This window comes from Centropristis striata, chromosome 17 (genome assembly GCF_030273125.1).
Source record: "Centropristis striata isolate RG_2023a ecotype Rhode Island chromosome 17, C.striata_1.0, whole genome shotgun sequence".
Taxonomy (NCBI): domain Eukaryota; kingdom Metazoa; phylum Chordata; class Actinopteri; order Perciformes; family Serranidae; genus Centropristis; species Centropristis striata.
This window is the reverse complement of record NC_081533.1, coordinates 3889743-3910870: the sequence shown is the minus strand read 5'-3', so window position 1 is coordinate 3910870 and position 21128 is coordinate 3889743. Positions and strand designations below refer to the sequence as shown.

The following is a 21128-nucleotide window of genomic DNA, read 5'->3' as shown; positions in this document are numbered from 1 at the left end:
TAAAAACTATACTTATCATTAGAATTTCATATTAATGTTAACATTGTCTTAAAGCTGAGACTTTATTTATTCAGAAACGCATAAAACCCCAAAACAGCCCAAAATCACTTTTTTCATGTTTAAACGTGTTTTTACAAGAACGGGCGGTTGCGACTTCCGACTCATTTCGATGGAGCGCGTCACAATTTAGGTTTTTTTGGTCATTTTGTGTCTTTTTTTAGTAATTTTGTGTCTTTTTTCTGTCATTTTGTGTCTTCTTTAAGTAATTTAGGGTTTTTTGTAATTTTGTGTCTTTTTTTGTAATTTTGTGTCTTCTTTCTGTCATTTTGTGTCTTTTTTAAGCAATTAAAAAAAATTCTGTCATTTTGTGTATTTTTTTGTTATTTTGTCTATTTTTTTGGTCATTTTGTGTCCTTTTTAGTTATTTTGTGTCTTTTTTGGTCATTTTGTGTCTTTTTTAGTAATTGTGTCTTTTTTCTGTCATTTTGTGCCTTTTTTAAAGTAATTTAGGTTTTTTTGGTCATTTTGTGTCTTTTTTTAGTCATTTTGTGTCTTTTTTAGTAATTGTGTCTTTTTTCTGTCATTTTGTGTCTTTTTTAAAGTAATTTAGTTTTTTTTTGGTCATTTTGTTTCTTTTTGTAGTCATTTTGTGTCTTTTTTTCTGTCATTTTGTGTCTTTTTTAAGTAATTTCGTTTTTTTTTCTGTCATTTCTTTTTTCTAGTAATTTTGTGTCTTTTTTGGGTCATGTTGATACTGCCTCCAGCGGCACCCAGGTAATTTGAGTTTGAGACCCCTGCTCTAAAGTAACGATAAACTTAACAACAGAGACACAAGTACACACTTCACAGGTATGCAGTTAATTTGTCGTACTGCTCCTTTTGTTTAGTAAACGGACCGCTCCAGTTTGACTGTAGCTGCACTAATGGCGCTAACGAAGCCAACCGAACTAACTGGAAAACGGTGCCTGGACTCCAGTACTCGCCGATATGGTATCGGAATCGGAACAACTCCAGGTAAAAGGAAAGTATGAGACAGAGCTTTGGAGCAACTTACTTAGTTGATTCATAACACTACAACTAAAGGATTCTCACTCTGCGTGTGTGTCTTGCTGGATGCTGGTCGGCCAGCGGAGCGGTGCAGAGGGAGCCGGTGAGAGGAGGATGATACCATTTGCGAAGCGGGGGTGTTTTCATTTTCATCCTTTACGTATACATTTAAACCACAAACTACAGAGTTTGTTTTGGACATCATTTAAGTTTTTCAAAGACGAACAAAATTTTTAAAATTACATTTCTTACTCCAAGTTTTAGGGGTGCTGAGCCCATGATATGACCAATGGGAAGGATGTAAAGGATGACACCTTGGGAGAGGGGAGCAGTGGGAGATTTGCAATTGTTAATGTTAATGCATTGCTGTCTGTTGGAGACGTATGATTGAAGCCAGGTGAGTGCAGTGACGGTGATGTTGTAGATGGTGTTGAGGTGGGAGAGAAGGATGGAATGGTTGATTGCGTCAAATGCTGCACTCAGGTCGAGTAGGATTAAGATGTTAGGTTAGATAAGGTTGCTGGCATCAGAGGAGAGAAGTAGGTCATTTGTAATTTTGAGGAGACCTGTTTCAGTGCTGCGGGGGAACTGAAGCCAGACTGGAGTATTGCATAAAAGTTGTTGGCGGAGAAGTGGGCTTTTGAATTGTGAGGCAACAGCATGTTCCAGTAGTTTTGAAAGAGAGGGGAGGTTTAAACTAAACAAGAATCAACTGAAAACCTAAATGTAACTACAGCCCAACTTAACTCTGTTTTATCAACATTTTTTCCCTCCTATGACCCTAATGATGCAGTGCTTGATGATGACATCACTGAAGATGTGTTGCTTCCTGCCCCTCGCTGCCCTTCTTCTCCTGTCCATTGTTCCCACACTAACTGAAGTGGTGGGGTCGATGTCAGACTGTGCAGAGTTTCTCCTTCAGGGAAATCCACCACGTATCCCGGGAATCTTGGAGACGGGGAGAATCCTGGATCAGAACAGATACAAACCCATTTGCCAGACTTTGAAGAACAGAAGAACTTTTGTTACACTCTACGACACCATGAACAAGATTCCAGTGTTCTCTGCTTACAAGTACACTGGGAGCTATCATGGTGATAGATCCAACATTTGGTACATTGAACCACAGGTATGCTTTCTATTGCTAATTAAAAACCGTTGAATGTAACGTACATTTGGTGACATAGCCACGTCCACAGAAACGGCTTAAAAATGACTGTTTGTTACTTGTTTCATTTAGCAAAATTGTTAAGTCGACATTTGCCTTGCCCGAACCATTTAGAGTTTATTCTCCTGGTTAAAAGTTTATAGGACTTTTTTTTCCTGTGTAAAACCAAGTTAATATGTTACAATTTCATTTACCAGACGATTTTATCCAAAGTGACGTACATTTGAGAGTTCATACAACATAAGCAAAAATCAAGTCAGATAACAACACGGGAGAGCCTATGTTCCCACTGCAGGAAAAAACGGCCCAAATCAAAATTTTGTGATTTCTTTAAATTTTTTTCATTCATTCCTTAACAGAAGAGATGTCGAAGTATCCTTGAGCAAGATACTGAACCCCAAATTGCTCCTGATGCTGTGTCATCGGTGTGAGAATGAATTCCCAATGGTGGCAGGTGGCACCTTTTAGGGTAGCCTCTGCCACCAGTATGAATGTGTGTGTGAACGGGTGAATGAGTCAGTCTGTAGTGTAAATCGCTTTGAGTGATCGCAAATCGACTAGAAAAGCGTTATATAAGTGCAGATCAATTTACCATTTACAAATTAACTTCTGTGCATAGTAAGTATCCTAGTAATCCAATGTCATATTCTAAATCACTTACATACGTGAGTACTTCACATCCAAAAGTTTCCAAAGTATGAGGATGTATTGATCTCCTGCTAAGAGTAGGGGAGCCCATATAAGAAATGCCCCTTTGGGTCATATTAGAAAAAAAGGAGGAATTGTTGGATGTCATTCTTAGTTTGCTTTGTTAAATAAGAACATAATCTACCAAAACAAAAGTATGTTGCTTAAGTTGGCCCAGTTGACTTTTGAGAAATTTTGAATTATACATCTTTGTAGAACCAATTGGTTACTGTATATTTCATCTCCTTTACTACTGCTCTTTCCACATCAGTAACTAAGCCATCTGTTGTTACAGCTTGAGAACAACCAAGGCAACAACAACAACATGAGAATAGATCCCCGAAGAGACAAGAGCTACAACAACCAGGCTGGTTATGATGACTACAAGAACCAAGGGTTTGACAGAGGGCATTTATTTCCAAATTTTCATGCATCAGATAAAAATGTTGCGTCCTCTACCTTTACCATGACCAACATGGTTCCACAAATACACACATTCAACGCTGGAAGCTGGAACAAAATGGAGAAATGCATTAAATGTGTTCTAGATAAGTACTGTAAAAACAACAATGATAGAACAGAAGCCTTTTTGGTAACTGGAGCACAGCCGGGCTCCAGAAACACCCCAAACAACAAAATTAATGTTCCTTCCGTGCTCTGGTCAGCATTTTGCTGTTACAGTCCCACTGAGAGGATGTGGCTAGCAAGTGCACACTGGGGCAACAACGTCCCAGAGTTAGATGATTCTACTTATTTGCAAACTAAGACCTTAGAAGAGCTCCATAACAAACTGAGAACACAGAGCTCAGCATTTGAGGTATTTCCTGGAACGGATTGTTCTCGCGAAACAACTGTCACCAGGTTATACCCAAGACTTCGAAAAGATTGCAAATGCCCACCTGCCATTTCAACTACTTCTCCCCCCCCAACAACAACCTTTACCTCTCCAATTACAACTTCTCTGCCACCCACTACCACATCTCTCCATCTTTCTACCACATCTGCTCCTCTCACTGCCACACCTTCCCAATTTTCTACCTCATCCGTCTCATTTTCTACCACATCTTCCCCTCCCACTACTACATCTGTCCCACTTTCAACCACATCTATCCCAATTTCTACCACATCTGCCCCTCCCACTACTACATCTGCCCCACTTTCTACCACATCTGTCCAACTTTCTACCACATCTGCCCCACTTTCTACCACATCTGCCCCACTTTCTACCACGTCTGTCCAACTTTCTACCACATCTGTCCCACTTTCTACCACATCTGCCCCACTTTCTACCACATCTGTCCCATTTTCTACCACATCTGCCCCACTTTCTACCACATCTGCCCCACTTTCTACCACATCTTCCCCACTTTCTACCACATATTCCCCACTTTCTACCACATCTTCCCCACTTTCTACCACATCTGCCCCTCTCACTACCACATCTGCCCCTCTCACTACCACATCTGCCCCTCTCACTACCACATCTGTCCAACTTTCTACCACATCTGCTCCACTTTCCACCACATATTCCCCACTTTCTACTACATCTTCCCCACTTTCTACCACATCGAACCCTCTCACTACCACATCTGCCCCTCTCACTACCACATCTTCACCTCTTACTACCACATCTTCCCCTCTCACTACCACATCTTCCCCTCTCACGACCACATCTTCCCCTCTCACTACCACATCTTCCCCTCTTACTACCACATCGGCCCCTCTCACTACCACATCTTCCCCTCTCACTACCACATCTGCCCCTCTCACTACCACATCTTCACCTCTTACTACCACATCTTCCCCTCTCACTACCACATCTGCCCCTCTGACTACCACATCTTCACCTCTTACTACCACATCTTCCCCTCTCACTACCACATTGGCCCCTCTCACTACCACATCTTCCCCTCTCACTACCACATCTTCCCCTCTCACGACCACATCTTCCCCTCTCACTATCACATCTGCCCCTCTCACTACCACATCTTCCCCTCTTACTACCACATCTTCCCCTATCACTACCACATCTGCCCCTCTCACTACCACATCTTCCCCTCTTACTACCACATCTTCCCCTCTCACTACCACATCTTCCCCTCTCACTACCACATCTTCCCCTCTTACTACCACATCTCCCCCTCTTACTACCACATCTTCCCCTCTTACTACCACATGTTCCCCTCTTACTACCACATCTTCCCCTCTCACTACCACATCTTCCCCTCTCACTACCACATCTGCCCCTCTCACTACCACATCTTCACCTCTTACTACCACATCTTCCCCTCTCACTACCACATCTGCCCCTCTCACTACCACATCTTCACCTCTTACTACCACATCTTCCCCTCTCACTACCACATCGGCCCCTCTCACTACCACATCTTCCCCTCTCACTACCACATCTTCCCCTCTCACTACCACATCGGCCCCTCTCACTACCACATCTTCCCCTCTCACTACCACATCTTCCCCTCTCACGACCACATCTTCCCCTCTCACTATCACATCTGTCCCTCTCACTACCACATCTGCCCCTCTTACTACCACATCTTCCCCTATCACTACCACATCTAACCCTCTCACTACCACATCTTCCCCTCTCACTACCACATCTGCCCCTCTCACTACCACATCTTCCCCTCTCACTACCACATCTGCCCCTCTCACTACCACATCTTCCCCTCTCACTACCACATCTTCCCCTCTCAGTACCACCACAGAAACTACAACTGCTCCAACAACTACTTCCACTACAACCACCACAACTACAAAAAAGGAAGAAGAAGAAGATGATGAAGATGATGATGGAAGTGACCAAAATGGAAACCTATTACCCATCATAGTCAGTATACCTTTGCTTATTGCTCCTATTCCATTAATTCCACCTATACTTGTTGCTCCTGTTCCAGCAATTCCACCTATGCTTGTTGCTCCTGTTCCAGCAATTCCACCTATACCTGTTGCTCCTGTTCCAGCAATTCCACCTATACCTGTTGCTCCTGTTCCAGCAATTCCACCTATACCTGTTGCTCCTGTTCCAGCAATTCCACCTATACCTGTTGCTCCTGTTCCAGCAATTCCACCTATACCTGTTGCTCCTGTTCCAGCAATTCCACCTATACCTGTTGCTCCTATTCCAGCAATTCCACCTATGGTCCTTCTTCCTGCTCTAGCAATTCCACCTATGGTCCTTCCTCCTGCTCTAGCAATTCCACCTATGGTCCTTCCTCCTGCTATAGCAATTCCACCTATGGTTTTTGCTTCCCTTCCAGAAATAAATATTTCTGTTGTTGCTACCCCCTCAGAAAATCCTCTAGACAACATGTCCGTTGAACCAAAAAGTCCTCACAAAATGACTACTATCCCCAAAAATCAGTCAAACTCCTCTCCAACTTCAGTCGCTTGGAGAATCATGTCCACTCATCGTCCGCCTTCACCTTCTGCTCCCTCTCCAACCAAAAACCCTCCCATCCCATTTTCTACCACACCTGCCCCTCCCACTACCACATCTGTCCCATTTTCTACCACATCTGCCCCACTTTCTACCACATCTGACCCTCCCACTACTACATCTGCCCCACTTTCTACCACACCTGCCCCACTTTCTACCACATCTGCCCCACTTTCTACCACATCTGTCCTTTCTGCTCTCTCTCCAACCACAAACCCTCCTTTCCCTCTTTCAAATTCCTCTATCCTGTGTCTTTCTCATACACAAATATCTATTTCTCATTACTACAACAATGTCCTTGCCTACTACCAAATGTTGTACCAAGACCAGAATAGCAACTAGCAGATGTTTTGCATTCAAGTACACGTACTTGGCATTACATCTCAATTAAGTAATGGATTTACTAACTCTCAGTTGAACATGTGGCATCTGTTCTTATAAAATTAATGTTGGCATGGATAGTAATTCTAATACTACACGCTCCTCAGATTTACTTATGCTTCATGATGGGCTTCATCACTGTGCAAAAAAAAAACAGTGTTAATTGAGTAGTGGAGAAGGGGTAGGTTTAAATAAGCATATGCTTCATCCTACTCCTTTTCGGACATGTTGCGTTCACATTACAGCGTTTGTTTTGACTATTGCTATTTTTTGTTTTGTTTTGATTATTCTCATTGGATGTATTTGTTTTTGTGTTTACTTTGTTGTGTTACTAGCACATGTTTGAAATAAAAAGCTGAACTGAACTGAACAATAATAGTTGTGTAGGCACTGAAATACATTTTTTTTTTCAAATTGAGGGTCCTTTGCATTGCTTCATTGAGTTGACAACATTAAGTTTGCTCTTTAATGTGTTCTTCAGTGCATAGGTTTGCCTTATGTACAGTGTTTTGGATTGGCACTTCTTTTGGTGGGATGTTTTGAAATAAACTTGCCTTTCCTTCAACTAAATGCATAGTATTCTTTTATATTAAAGAGCAACACTACACAAGAACTTTCTGTCTCTCAGAGGCTGTAATGGGCAAATTTTTAAAGTGATGAAACTTGGAAATGTAACAAATCCAGTGGCGCCAAAATTAATCTTCAGGTTCCCAGCTATCAGACCATTTCTATGTGGCATATCCTATTGACCTGCTATCTCCTCCTAAATACCCCCTGTCCCTCCACCCCTAATTCTCACCTATTTCAGGTGCAGTTATGCTAAAATTTATCAGTTTCACTATATACAGAAGACTTCAGTCCCAATAATCTCCTCCTGGTACTGTATCACAGCACCCAGTGAACATTTTCATTTAAACCACAACACAAAAGGTATAACTCCTACATTGAAAATTAAATCCTCCTTTAGAAACTATAACAACATTTCTAACCATTAGCATGATGAAATAACACAGGATAAAATAATTATCAGGAACTTGCATCACACCTGAATCATACCACCTAAGGTGCAATCAGGAAAAAGCATTTCATAGATTTAATTTGGTCGTTGTCCAATGAGAAATTCCTGGAGAAGCATTTAAAAAAAGATTCTCTGGCTTTCTGATGTATGGGTGAACTATGTCCATATGTCTTTATTTTGTTAAGAGGTCTTGCAGCTGAATTTTGAATAAGTTGTAGGTGTAGAGATTTCTTATAAGGTCCATATTTAATACATTAATCTCTGCGGTGATTTGAAACATGAGATGTACAATCCAAACGGCAATTATATTATCCGATATAACTGCAACTGTCTCAGAGACATTTTATTTTGGGCTTGTTGTTCATGTTTCAGACATAAATTCATAATCATTTAAGTTCATAATGTAATTAAAAGGTGATTAAAAATGAAACAGATAAGATGCTAAAAAGGTTTAGAAATATGTCTAAATGATACTTAAAATGTTTGGTTAAAAGTTGCATGGCCTTTATGAGGGATTTTTATCGCGAAGTATAACAGGGTCACAGTCTGGAACAGGATGAACTCTGACCTGAACATGTGAGCCTGCTGCTGGTCTACTGGAGACCTCCTGCTCCTGGTTCTCCTCCTCCATCCCGCTCTCTCCTGCTCCTGCTCCTGCTCCTGCTCTCCACTAGGACTGCTGCTGAACTCACTCTTGATCCCTGACTGGACGGAGCGTCTTGTTAAGCCCCGCCCTCATCCGGTCACATCTTCTTCTGAATTATTTATTTATTTTTTTGCAAACAGCTTTCAGGATCATTAGCGCCATCTTCTGACAGGACTGTGGAATCGGAGTGAACTCGTGATTTTACTACAGTCATGAAAAAGATTAGACCACGCTTGTTTTCTTCAATTTCTTGTTTATAAAATTTCATTTTAATACCTGGTACAACTAAAGGTACAAAAATAGCTTTTTATTTTTGTCGTTATCATTACATAAGGTAATGTAAGGTAAAACTTTGGCAATTTGATTTACAGAAGACAAAGACAAGACAAAATACATAAAATTCAAGTACAACATACACACAACAGTATATTTGTCCAAACAAATTTAGTTGTACCAGGCATCAAAATGATCAAGAAACTGAGGAAAAGGGTGGTGTAGTAATTATTTTTCCATGACTGTACATAAATAGAATAAAAATAAACAATAAATAATGTTCCTATATTCTATATTATGTTCCAGAAAGCAGGTTTTTTGAAAACCTCGAGTCTGTTAACCCTGAAATGAGGGAAACTCAGCTCGGGCTGAAAAACATCTACTGCACATTGAAATAGCCACTAAATTATTTTTACTAAAATCAGTCAAATATGATTAAAATGAAATACAGTCCTGCCTGTTTGAACAATGTTCTTATTTTTAATTTCCAGCTGCTTCTACGTCAGGATCACAAATAAAGGAAATAAAGTTCAGGTTTAATACCATTTCACCAGTTTCTACCTGTAATATTAACAACCTGGTCTCACAGAAATCCGTGAAATAGCCACGGATTTTCTTAACTCAAAATCCGTGGAATAGCCACGGAATCACTCAAATTTCCGTGAAATTGACACGGATTTCGCTACAATGCAAGTTAATGACAGTCATATCCCAACCTGGTATTTTTTCCTATTGGTTTGTGTCCAAGTCACGTGACTTTCAAGGTTCCAGCGGTCGGAACGAAAAACATGGCGGACAGTTATCTCATTTTTAGTGAAAAAATCAATATTTTGACTTTGTTTCTGCATAAAAATTGATTTTGATTACATTTCTAGCGAGAAATATATGTTTTATTTTCTAAATATTCACTCAGTGAATGTACATAATCACTTTGTGGCGAAGATCTCGCCAGAAAAAGACGATCCGCTTTGTTTTATTTTGAAATCTGTATTGTTTTGTAATCTACCGAGATCCTACCGGATGTGGTCCGATCTCATTGAATCGCGCTTCACTGTAAATGATCCGGACTCTGCTCTCCTGTTTTAGTTAAAATATCTTCATTAAACAAACATTGTTGTCTTTTTTTAGCATAGATAATATACATACAGTATAATTATTTATTAGACAGTGTGTGATATTCGATATATTGGGTAGAAATAGGTTTTCACAACCCTAATACGGAAGAACTACAAAACAAGAGGTCTGGGGAGTTGTAGTTTTTTTAATAAAGCAGGGTTTCCCCTAAAATTGGAAGTTGGAAATACTTAATTATTGGCTTTCCAGGGGTTTGAGGGGATGTCAATCACATTTTTGGCATCATAATTTAAATATTGTCTTGTTCAATGGGGGATTTTTTATTTTTTCTGCATATCCTAAAGCCCCCCCACTCCCACCCCTTAGTGACTATGCTCACATTATAGTCCATGTCAACACCTTTCTATAACAGTAGGTCTCATGTCTGTAACCCTTTTTGTCTCTTAGTTATAATCATTTAAATATGCCCCAGGGTTAAGGTTCAAAGGTCAATATCTCAAAGCAAGAATATTATAGAACCTTGAAATTGATATATGTTACTCTCCAGGCCAAGACCTTTCCGGTGATGTATTTGGTTTAGCTCTATGACAAAGTTTTATTTTTTTCAAACCTTGGAAATCTGCCCTAACAGACTTAGATTCCCACAGCGCTTTTAGTGCTCTGAGTGCGAGATGTGAAAAAATACTAAAACTTGTATTTACTCATATATAATTATTTGTCTTATATTAATTTAAGTTTGTACACTTCATCATACATATTTATATATTTACACAGTTTTATTTTTGGTGGTGTTTCAAATGAGAAAATATCATAATTTTCTTCTTTGTTTTGCAGACTTTTTAGGGAATGTGACGTCTGAAAGTTCAACGTTCAACATCAATGTTCAGTTTCTTTGTGTGATAAATGGTGAATTTTTGGTGTTTACTTTAACAGCTGAATGTTAATCAAGTTTAGCTGATTGGATATAGGGCAAAACAAAAAAAAACATTTTTGGTTTTGTTCAAGTTGTTGATTAAACTGTTTCCTCTAATCCACCTGGTGGACTGTAACTTTTATCAAATCTACCTCTGGAGCAGAAATCTTGTTTTTTACTCAGACAGTAACATAAACAAAGAGTGAACAGAGCTGCTGCTGTCAGTCCCAGTCCACAGTAGAGGAGCATCCTTCCTCCACTCTCTGGTTGTGGTCCACTTCCTGTTGGAGGAGGATCTGTTCCCTGACTTGGTGTGTTTGGTGTCTCAGGAGTGATGGCTCCAGTTTATCATGTGGAGTTTAACCTCTGGAGCCGTCTAGTGAAAGCAAAGTGTGGTGTCAGGAAACATGTTTCAGCAGGAGGAACCCTGAGGAACCTGCAGGCTGCTGTCACACTATGAACCATTTCATGTAACTTTACACTTTTACTCCACTACATTTAGCTGACAATTTAGTTACTTTGAGATCAAAATTCAACATGAAAAACATGATCAATTTAAAGTCATTATGCATTTTTTATATAAATTATACCACATTAACTGGCTATTAATCTGTAAAAAAAATAACCCTATCTGGACATCACAAACATTCTGCTTCTATAAATGCATCAGTAATTGTGCCTTCAAAGTAAATGTATAAGTTCATTACATATGTTTATGTTTAGTTAAAACATCAGTTAAAAGTGACCTGTTAAAATGTGTTAAATTAAGGGTTTAGGGAATGGTATCAGAGTGAGCTCTCTTAATGTGATTTTAAGAAGCGATCTCCGTGAGCAGAGTGTCTCGGCTCCTCATTGAGCTCATGAAGACGAGAAAGATGAATACGCTTTTGTCTTGAAGAAAATATGTCTGTAAGTATCATGTACAATAATATAATGCATATGCTTATTGACACGCTGCAAGGGCACTGCACTAATAATAATATTATCAGACGCCTCGCTAGCAGAGGAATTAAACTACTTCTTTGCCTGCTTTGAGACGAACAGACCCTCAGCAGCCACACCACTCCCTCCTCCCCCCAGCACCGGCACACTGATGCTCCAGGAGCATGAAGTGAGACGCGTGCTGAGGACAGTGAACCCCAGGAAGGCGGCTGGCCCCGATGGAGTACCCGGAAAAGTACTCAGGGCGTGCGCTGACCAACTGGCTGGAGTTTTCACCAGGATTTTTAACCAGTCTCTGTCTCAGGCCATCATCCCACCCTGCCTCAAAACCTCCACCATCATCCCCATCCCAAAGAAGACAGCCGTGGACAGCCCCAATGACTACAGGCCCATCGCACTCACGCCTGTAGTCATGAAGTGCTTTGAGAAACTGGTCTCAAAGCACATCAGGGACTGCCTGCCACCCACTCTGGACCCACATCAGTTTGCCTACAGGGCAAACCGATCCACAGAGGATGCTATATCCATAGCACTCCACACCACGCTGAGCCACCTGGAGAAACCGGGGAGCTACGTGAGGATGCTCTTCCTGGACTTCAGCTCAGCCTTCAACCACATCATCCCGGAGATCCTGGTCCAGAAGCTTTCACTCCTGGGCCTCTCCACTCCCATCTGCCTCTGGATTAAGGACTTCCTGTCAGACCGCCCACAGACTGTTAAACTTGGTCCTCACATCTCCAGAACCATCACCCTCAGCACCGGCTCCCCACAAGGATGTGTATTGAGCCCCCTCCTCTTCACTCTCTACACATACGACTGCTCCCCGACCCACCTCTCAAACCACATCATTAAGTTTGCGGACGACACCACCGTGGTCGGGCTCATCTCAGGGGGGGATGAGTCTGCCTACAGAGAAGAGGTCAACGGACTGTCTGAGTGGTGTTCAGTTAATAACCTCCAACTGAACACCACAAAGACCAAAGAACTAGTCCTGGACTTCAGAAAGGGCGGAGCGGACCCGGCACCTCTCTACATCAGAGGGGACTGTGTGGAACGGGTCCACACTACAAGATTCCTGGGCGTGCAGATTTCGGATGACCTCTCCTGGACGGCAAACACAACAGCGGTGGTGAAGAAGGCCCAGCAGCGTCTCCACTTCCTGAGAGTGCTCAGGAGATACAACCTGGAGGAGAAGCTGCTGGTGACCTTCTACAGGGCCACCATAGAGAGCATCCTGACATACTGCCTCACATCGTGGTTCACAGGGTGCTCAGCTGCCAACAAGAAAACACTGCAGCGGGTCATCAGCACAGCCCAGAGGATCATCGGCTGCTCTCTGCCCAGCCTGGAGGACATCGCCAGCTCTCGCTACCTCAGCAGAGCTGGTAACATCATAAAGGATGCCTCACACCCCGCCCACCACCTGTTCGACCTGCTGCCCTCGGGCCGGCGCTACAGGTCACAGAAAGTGAGGACTAGCAGGTTCAGAGACAGCTTTTTCCCTAGGGCTATATCTGAACTGAACTCCACAAGGACAATTTATTGAACAATATCTAAGGACACATTTTTAAGCACAGCCCATGTAAAAAGTCTATTTTGTTTTATTTTTATTTATTTATTCTATTTTTATTTCCTATCTTTTTCCGTGTATGTATCTATATATTTTGAGTTTCTATTTTGCACCAATGGGAGTTGCACTCCAATTTCGTTGTATATATACAATGACAATAAAGGCTATTCTATTCTATTCTATTCAATAATAATAATCATCTAATAATATATAAAACAATCTGGTAACACTTTCTATGAAGGTCTCGTTTATAATGCTTTAGAAGCACATGCATAAGACATTATAATGCATTTATAATGCTTCATACATGTCATTATAATGGTGTATAATCATGTATAAGACCTTATATCGAGGGTTATAAAGTATTGTAAGTGTGGATATAATGTATTATAAATTAAACACTCATAATGTTTTATACCTGCATATTAAGGTTTGATGAAGAATCTAAAGTCCTGGGTCACATAACACATTATAACCATCCTTACTCTAGCCAGTTGTAAAGGCACACATAGAACTGCTCAACATAGAACAGATACTAAATGCACAGTTACAGAAATGGAGTAATGCCTTATAAGCGTTAATAATATGTTATAGGATGACTTTAAGAGCCTTAAGTAAAGTGAAACACTGTATAAAGTTATTAGTAATTGTATGATATTATAACACAATGATGATCACTTAAGAGCAGTATTTTGCTGGCGGTAAGTAAATATAAGTCAACCATGTTTAAAGCAACTCTTTATTTTGTAATCTGTGAATATAGGTCAGTACAAAAACAGTCTCTTATCAAACCAAAATCAGAAAAAAAATGCACATAGTACATCTTTTTTTATAGAAATACAGCTCCAAAAGGTAGGTAGATCCACAATATTACTCTGAACGGTTATCAGCCGATTTACCTTACCATTCAAATCCACATTTGTGCATGTAATGTTAGAGCCAGCCAATTAAATAGATGTTATAAATAAAATCTGTATATTTAAAAAAAAAAAAAAAACTTGCACTTGCTCTTTCACCTGAGACCAAAGACTGCAATTTATAACATAATGCATGTCATTAACATAATTAACAGATTATTAACATAAACCTGGAACTGACAGCTTTTTTTTTTTTTGGCACATTCAATGCGCAATAGGTAACAAGATACCATCCTCTTTCATTCTGTTTATCTGCTCTTACCAAACCAAAAAAAAAGAAAAGCACATTACTTTGTACACTGTTCAAAAAAAAAAAAAACGTTTCAAGCTCGAAATACTTTTAAATACAAAATAAAACAGGTCGGTGGATGCACAATGTTTTGGTACTTACATCAGTTATTTGCTGATGTGCCTCATTTTTCAGCAGTTATGAACTGCATATTTACGAATGTCATGCAAGAGCCGGCCAATGATATGAAATCTATGACTCCTACCCAGCCAATATTCCCACTCAATCACTTTTAAATGTTCCTTCAAAAGTTTTGTGGTACGGTTTCCACGGTGCCTCCACACTTCAACCTTGAATGTCTGCCATGCACGTTCCAAATGTTGAGTGTGGGCTCCAGTGTTTGGGTCAACAAAATGCCTCTTATGGCATACTGTGTGATGGTCAAATCCCAAATCTGTTAGTGCCCGTTGGTACGCTCGCCATTCATCAGACACAATCTGTGAACCTCCCCTCACATGATGTATTATCACTGGCAGGAGATCCTCCCTCGAACGGCCTCTCACCACCTTCAGTATGGGTCTTCTTGATGTTGCCTCCACTTCAAGTAAGCCCAAAACCCACTTTTTTGTGCGGCGCCAGGCAGGTCCAATGCGTCCTCTGTTATACTGTAAAACCAAATAATTTCAGATGGAGAGACCAGCTCATTATTTTTTAAAAATGACACTGCAAAAAGACACAATACATGGATAATTAAAAAAAGAAATAGGCTAATTAGTACACATTACTTACTTTCCTCTTGTGAGAGAATTTGCTTTCATCTAACATCACAAAGCAATGACGTCCGCCAATCTTCAATTTTCTCTGGTGTCTCAGTTTGTTAATGGCTGTAATGCAGACCTTGAAAGATGGAAATTTAATATTATAATATTAGAGCTTGCTCAGTCAGGTAAAATTGTAACAAATGTTATGTTCTTCTCCAACAAAATATATTCTAATGCTTTAAAATCTGCAGACCATTTTGAACTTCAGTCAGTCATAATATGGTAGTCTACTAATGTAATTTGTGATCTCCAGTCTTGAACTACCCCTGATTTAAGAAAAAAAAATGTTGGTAGCTGGGTAGTAAAGAAGTAGAGACTCAAACAGAGGCAAACAAAATGGTCAGCAACTTGTTTTTCTGACAACACCTGAATGCAGCACTCATTCTGTATAGTGGTAGAGTTTAATTAAAAACCACCTTTCTCAAAGTGGAAGCCATCTTCGTTAAAGTGCGACTGCTGCTGGCAATACCATCCTCCATCATATCCGTCTGTCTCATCCTCAGTCCCTGAGAATACCTTTGACAGAAATGTTTGACTTTCATGAAATTGAAAATGAAACATAAATCATGTACAGGAAATCAGAGGTTTATGAATAATTTGGATCTCAACATTTGCACACAGGTGTTAAAGTGGGTAACATTAACAAACACAACACCAACCTATAGATGAACTCCAAATGGCTTTGGAGAGGCCTACGAGAGTTGAATAAGATCGATCCGCTTCTGACAGATTTCCTCTTCTGACGATGGCCTTTTCTGCCACAAGACCTAATGGGTTAGTAAGAAAAATATTATATTAAATGACAATACATTTAACTAACACTGTGACAGCAAACATTACATCTGTGTCTACAACTAGTGATGGGCATTCCGGCTCTTCTCAAAGATTCAGCTCTTTTGGCTCGGCTCTCTTAGAAGAGCCGGCTCTTATGGCTCCCAAATGGCTCTTCATTCAGTAGCCTATCACAAGCAATTTTTGATTCTGTGTTTTCATAAAAGCTTTATTTTTATGTTTGAAACCTTTAAAACCGAACACAACCACAGCAATCAAACAAATCAAATTTACAAATCAAGTAAACAAAGGCCAATGTCTTAACATGACATTATGACACTTGGCTAACACGTTAAAGATATAACAGTTACACATTTAGCTAGTTCAGCAAGATCATCTTCACATACGAACACCTTTCATATTATAATCCTGGGTCATAAGTAAAAATTTAAAAAAGAAAAAAAGAAAGAAATTAAAAACGGAAATGACAAATTCATATCTCCTCATCCTCGTCAGAAGCAGAAGTGTCTGAGCATAAAATTAAGTAGCTAACGTTAGCAATGGCATTTCTTACCATACATATCCATCAGCTTTGGAGACCATGTTTAGGTGCATGGGCTTCTTGCAGGTGGAGCAGATCATGCAACGCTTAAGGATTCCTCTTCTTTGCATCCATACAACAATTTTTCTCCGGCCGCGTATGTTGTCCTCTTGTTTTATTAATCGGCGAATTTCAGCACTCAAATTCGCCATGTTGGCATCCTTCAATTGAAGAGCGGGCAGCGACGCCGACGTCCAAAATTGCCTTCTCGACTGCTGCGTTCAAGTAACTCGAAACGCTGGGAAAAGGGAGATTCGAGTTGTTAAGCGTTAAATTAAGTGAATCAGGGTTATCTGTTCTTGGTAATTCTTTAGTTAACATTAGCTGAGAGTTTATGCAAGTGAACTGCAATGCAGTTGAATGTATTCACAGCCATAAACGAGATATTGAATTTAAGAAGCCAGAAACCCCGAGTTCCGATTAGCCGTGAACGCAGCACAGGACACCACGAGGACGACAGCAAAGAGAGACCAGGAGACGCACCTGTAGGCAGTTTCAGAGAGAAAGACGGTTTTAAGAGGCGAAACTTTTAACAAACTCGAAGGTAACATTTTTCAACACAGACTGTAAAACCTGAATGTATATTTTAGTATTATTTAAGTTTTGTTAGCTTTGTTAGCTTGTAAGCTTAACTTTAGCATCCTGGCCACGCCGGTAATTTAAGCTAATTCAGCCAACATGTTGAAAAAACAAATTTTAGCCAAGTGTAATTAGTCTCCTTGGTTCGAAAGCGCTCTCTGCTGCAGAGTTGGGCTATGAACTTTCTGCCACTGCCAGTTCTTTTTTTTTCTGCTACAGTTTTTGTTGTATAAGTTAACTTTCAGCAGTGAGTGAGGCTGTGAAATTTTCACATTCAAACCTCCGTTTTTTAATATTCGAATATGTATCCGAATTTAGAATATTTGTTGACAGCCCTAGAGCACTTTGCTGTAAAATGTGTGTCAAAAATAAACTAACATTAGCCAACACACAATGGCTCACATTAACTCTCTTGATTGTGTTGAATAGCCACGATGAACACTAGAAGGGGAGCTTTGAATCCTGTGCCACCAAAGGTCAGCAAGGCTTCCACTCCTGCTGAGGAGAAAGAGCAAATTGGTAAGTATTATCATTTTAAATGGGTTCTTTTTCTGTTAATTGCCCGAAATACAGACATAAATGTCTTTGTTCTTTGTACATAATATTAAGGTGTAGGCCTATAAGTTAGAGCTTAAACTTTGCTTTTACTGTAACTTTGATTAGAACAGTCATGCTAACTTAATGTTAGACACAAAACCAATTTTACCATGTTTCATGCTCAAATTCAAATCATGCTTTAGAAATGAATTATGTGTTCTGTGCAGCTCCTACAATCAAACATGAGTTGGCCATGGTCAAACTTCAGCTGGAAGCTGAGAGAGAGCGAGGAAGACTCCGAGAAGAAACCATAGCAATGCTGAAGTCCGACAAAGATTATTTGCAGCGTGAATTGGCCAGCAAGGCTGAAATGTTGCGGGAACTTGTAAAATCTGGCAGCAGATCAGATCAGCCATCGTCTAGTTCAGGTGACCAGTACACACACAGACATTCATGGCGGGAGACGCAGCAAATGTTACTATACAGTGAACGCAATATTACATGAATTTTCACACGTGAATTTTGACATCCACCAACTTGGATTTTTATGCAATTTTTGTGATAACTAGAAACATAAGGAGAAGAAATATGAATGGCTGTTTTACAATTGTGTGTGTTCTTATTTATTACAGCAGAGTCTTCCAAGATGGAAAAAAAGATGAAAAGAGTCTTCATCTCAGATGAAGAATCCGACATTGCCTCAGTCGTAGCCACTGACTCCCCATTGTCCGATTCGTCTTTTGAGGAAGACACCAAGGCAAAGAAAAAACTCAAGAAGAGATCCCCTAAGCTGGGTGGAAGCCCAAAACCAGAGATGAGTTGCGTTCGAGGTAAGCTTGTTTTATGTTATCAGTAATAAGTCAAATTGACTGTTTTTACTGTAACTACGTAAGAAAGCCAGGCAGGAGTAGTAGCGTTGACGGACAACCCCATTCAGCCAATCAGCAGGAAGAGGAGCAGCGACAACGTCTTTTCCTCCAAGAAACTCACCAAGCGCTGACTCTGTCTCTTGTTTCAGTCCTGTAATGGATGGTATTTCATTTAGAACTGCCCTTATTGCTGTTTTTAGGCTGCTGTTAGATTGCTCCGCCATGTTTGTTGTGGTCAGAGTCGCAATGGATCTCTGTGGACGCAGATATTTTTTTGAAACAATGCCATGTTTATAGAGATTTTTTTTCCTGAAGCTGTGTTTTTGTGTGAATAGGGCCTAAAACATTATAAACTCATCTTTTATGTATTGCACAACCAGTTCAATGACAGATTAACTTTTTTTCTTTTCTTTCAGTGAAAAACATCAGAGACATCATCAAAAGGTATAAGGCAGTACTCAAGAGGTACAGTGAGGGGGGATCGATGAAGACTGCATTCGAAGAAGTTGGTGTAGATCGCAACACTATTGCCAGAACGGCAGTTGTCGCAGAGCTCTGCCTCGCAGCCCCGGAAGCTTTCAGTGCACTTGACCGGTGGAATGACAAGATTGAGAAGCTGTCCGCATTTGTGGACAGATGCCGTGCGGCTGTTACCACCGAGATTAAAGAGCAGATAAACAGAATGAAAGAGGATGGTATCTTGTTACCTATTGCGCATTGAATGTGCCAAAAAAAAAAAGCTGTCAGTTCCAGGTTTATGTTAATAATCTGTTAATTATGTTAATGACATGCATTATGTTATAAATTGCAGTTTGCATTTGGTCTCAGGTGAAAGAGCTATGCAAGTTTTTTTTTTTTTTTTTTTAATACACAGATTTTATTTATAACATCTATTTAATTGGCTGGCTCTAACATTACATGCACAAATGTGGATTTGAATGGTAAGGTACATCGGCTGATAACCGTTCAGAGTAATATTGTGGATCTACCTACCTTTTGGAGCTGTATTTCTTTAAAAAAAGATGTACTATATGATTTTGGTTTGATAAGAGACCGTTTTTGTACTGACCTATATTCACAGATTACAAAATAAAGAGTTTCTTTAAACATGGTTGACTTATATTTACTTACCGCCAGCAAAATACTGCTCTTAAGTGATCATCATTGTGTTATAATATCATACAATTACTAATAACTTTATACAGTGTTTCACTTTACTTAAGGCTCTTAAAGTCATCCTATAACATATTATTAACGCTTATAAGGCATTACTCCATTTCTGTAACTGTGCATTTAGTATCTGTTCTATGTTGAGCAGTTCTATGTGTGCCTTTACAACTGGCTAGAGTAAGGATGGTTATAATGTGTTATGTGACCCAGGACTTTAGATTCTTCATCAAACCTTAATATGCAGGTATAAAACATTATGAGTGTTTAATTTATAGTACATTATATCCACACTTACAATACTTTATAACCCTCGATATAAGGTCTTATACATGATTATACACCATTATAATGACATGTATGAAGCATTATAAATGCATTATAATGTCTTATGCATGTGCTTCTAAAGCATTATAAACGAGACCTTCATAGAAAGTGTTACCAACAATCTTTCTGCATAACGAGTACTTTTACTTTTGATACTTTTGTACTTTTACTTCAGTAAGTGTTGAATGCAGGACTTTTACTGTAGTGGAGTAACTTCACAGTGTGGTGTTAGTACTTTTACTGCAGTAAAGTAATCTGATTACTTCTTCCACCACTAACATGAATATAATAAATATCACTATGAGTTCCTTTAAAAACACACTGTGGCTCCATGATAACAGGCTCCATGCAACAGAACATGAGCATCAAAAACTTCCTCATGTTGTTGTTAAAACATAAAGAAAAGCTGTCAGATTGATTCAAGTGTTGAAATGTCTCTTTACTGAGAGAATAAAAAAAAATTATTATCTGTTTAAATATCATCACATAATTAATCTGTACAGCAAGATTCATATAATGACTAGAATAGAAAATATATTTATTCATTACCTTGTGTTGACAGACTCCCACAGTATGAACTATAAATCTTCAGTGTGACTTGAGTCCTTTTCCTCCTTTGTGTCACTTCTTCTATCCATGCCAGGACATAAATGATGTGAAAAGCTCATAACAGGATTTAAGCCGCTGATGTTGAGCTCACTCAGTGCCCTTCATACTGCACCACGAGAAAAACACCCACGATGACGACTTTTGTCTGTGATTCAAAGTTGTTGGTGTCACAACTTCACCCAGCACTGGCTAAGACATCCTGGTCCCGCCCCCTTGCAGGTTCCACCAGCTCTGTTCTCCCAGTTCCCTGTCTGGTTATGAAGTGAACTTCCTCGTCAGTTTTTGCTCCCAGTTCGACTTAAAGTCACCAAATCTTTCTGCAGCGACATTAAACATCATAAACTAGAGACAGCTGCAGTTTTCAGAGCAGTGCATGATGGGAAGTGTTATGTCCTGTTCTTTGTCTGTCACTTGAACTGTGCCATCTTCAACAGCTCTCTGCTTGACTCACATGTTAGAAACAGTCCAAATCACATCTCATCATCATCTGATCCATCACAGCTAATAATAAAATAATTACTCAGA

At 39.8% G+C, this 21128-nt stretch overlaps 2 protein-coding genes across 2 annotated transcripts in view; both read left to right on the top strand.

Annotated features, from left to right (window-relative positions):
- Positions 1-21128, top strand: part of LOC131989470 (uncharacterized) — a 299290-nt gene that overhangs the window by 203356 nt on the left and 74806 nt on the right. The gene's annotated exons all lie outside the window — the stretch shown is intronic.
- Positions 17450-19588, top strand: LOC131989517 (coiled-coil domain-containing protein 106-like). The gene is made up of 3 exons (XM_059354759.1): positions 17450-17613; positions 17859-18461; positions 18917-19588. The coding sequence occupies exons 2-3, from the start codon at positions 18224-18226 to the stop codon at positions 19219-19221; spliced, it is 543 nt and encodes a 180-aa protein (XP_059210742.1). The 5' UTR covers positions 17450-17613; positions 17859-18223; the 3' UTR covers positions 19222-19588.

Bases quoted from the DNA above. Each gene is read 5' to 3' on its own strand.
- LOC131989517 (XM_059354759.1), top strand. From the start codon at position 18,224: ATGGCTGTTTTACAATTGTGTGTGTTCTTATTTATTACAGCAGAGTCT. The intron at 18,462-18,916 runs GTAAGCTTGTTT...CTTTTCTTTCAG, and splicing joins AGAGATGAGTTGCGTTCGAG to TGAAAAACATCAGAGACATC.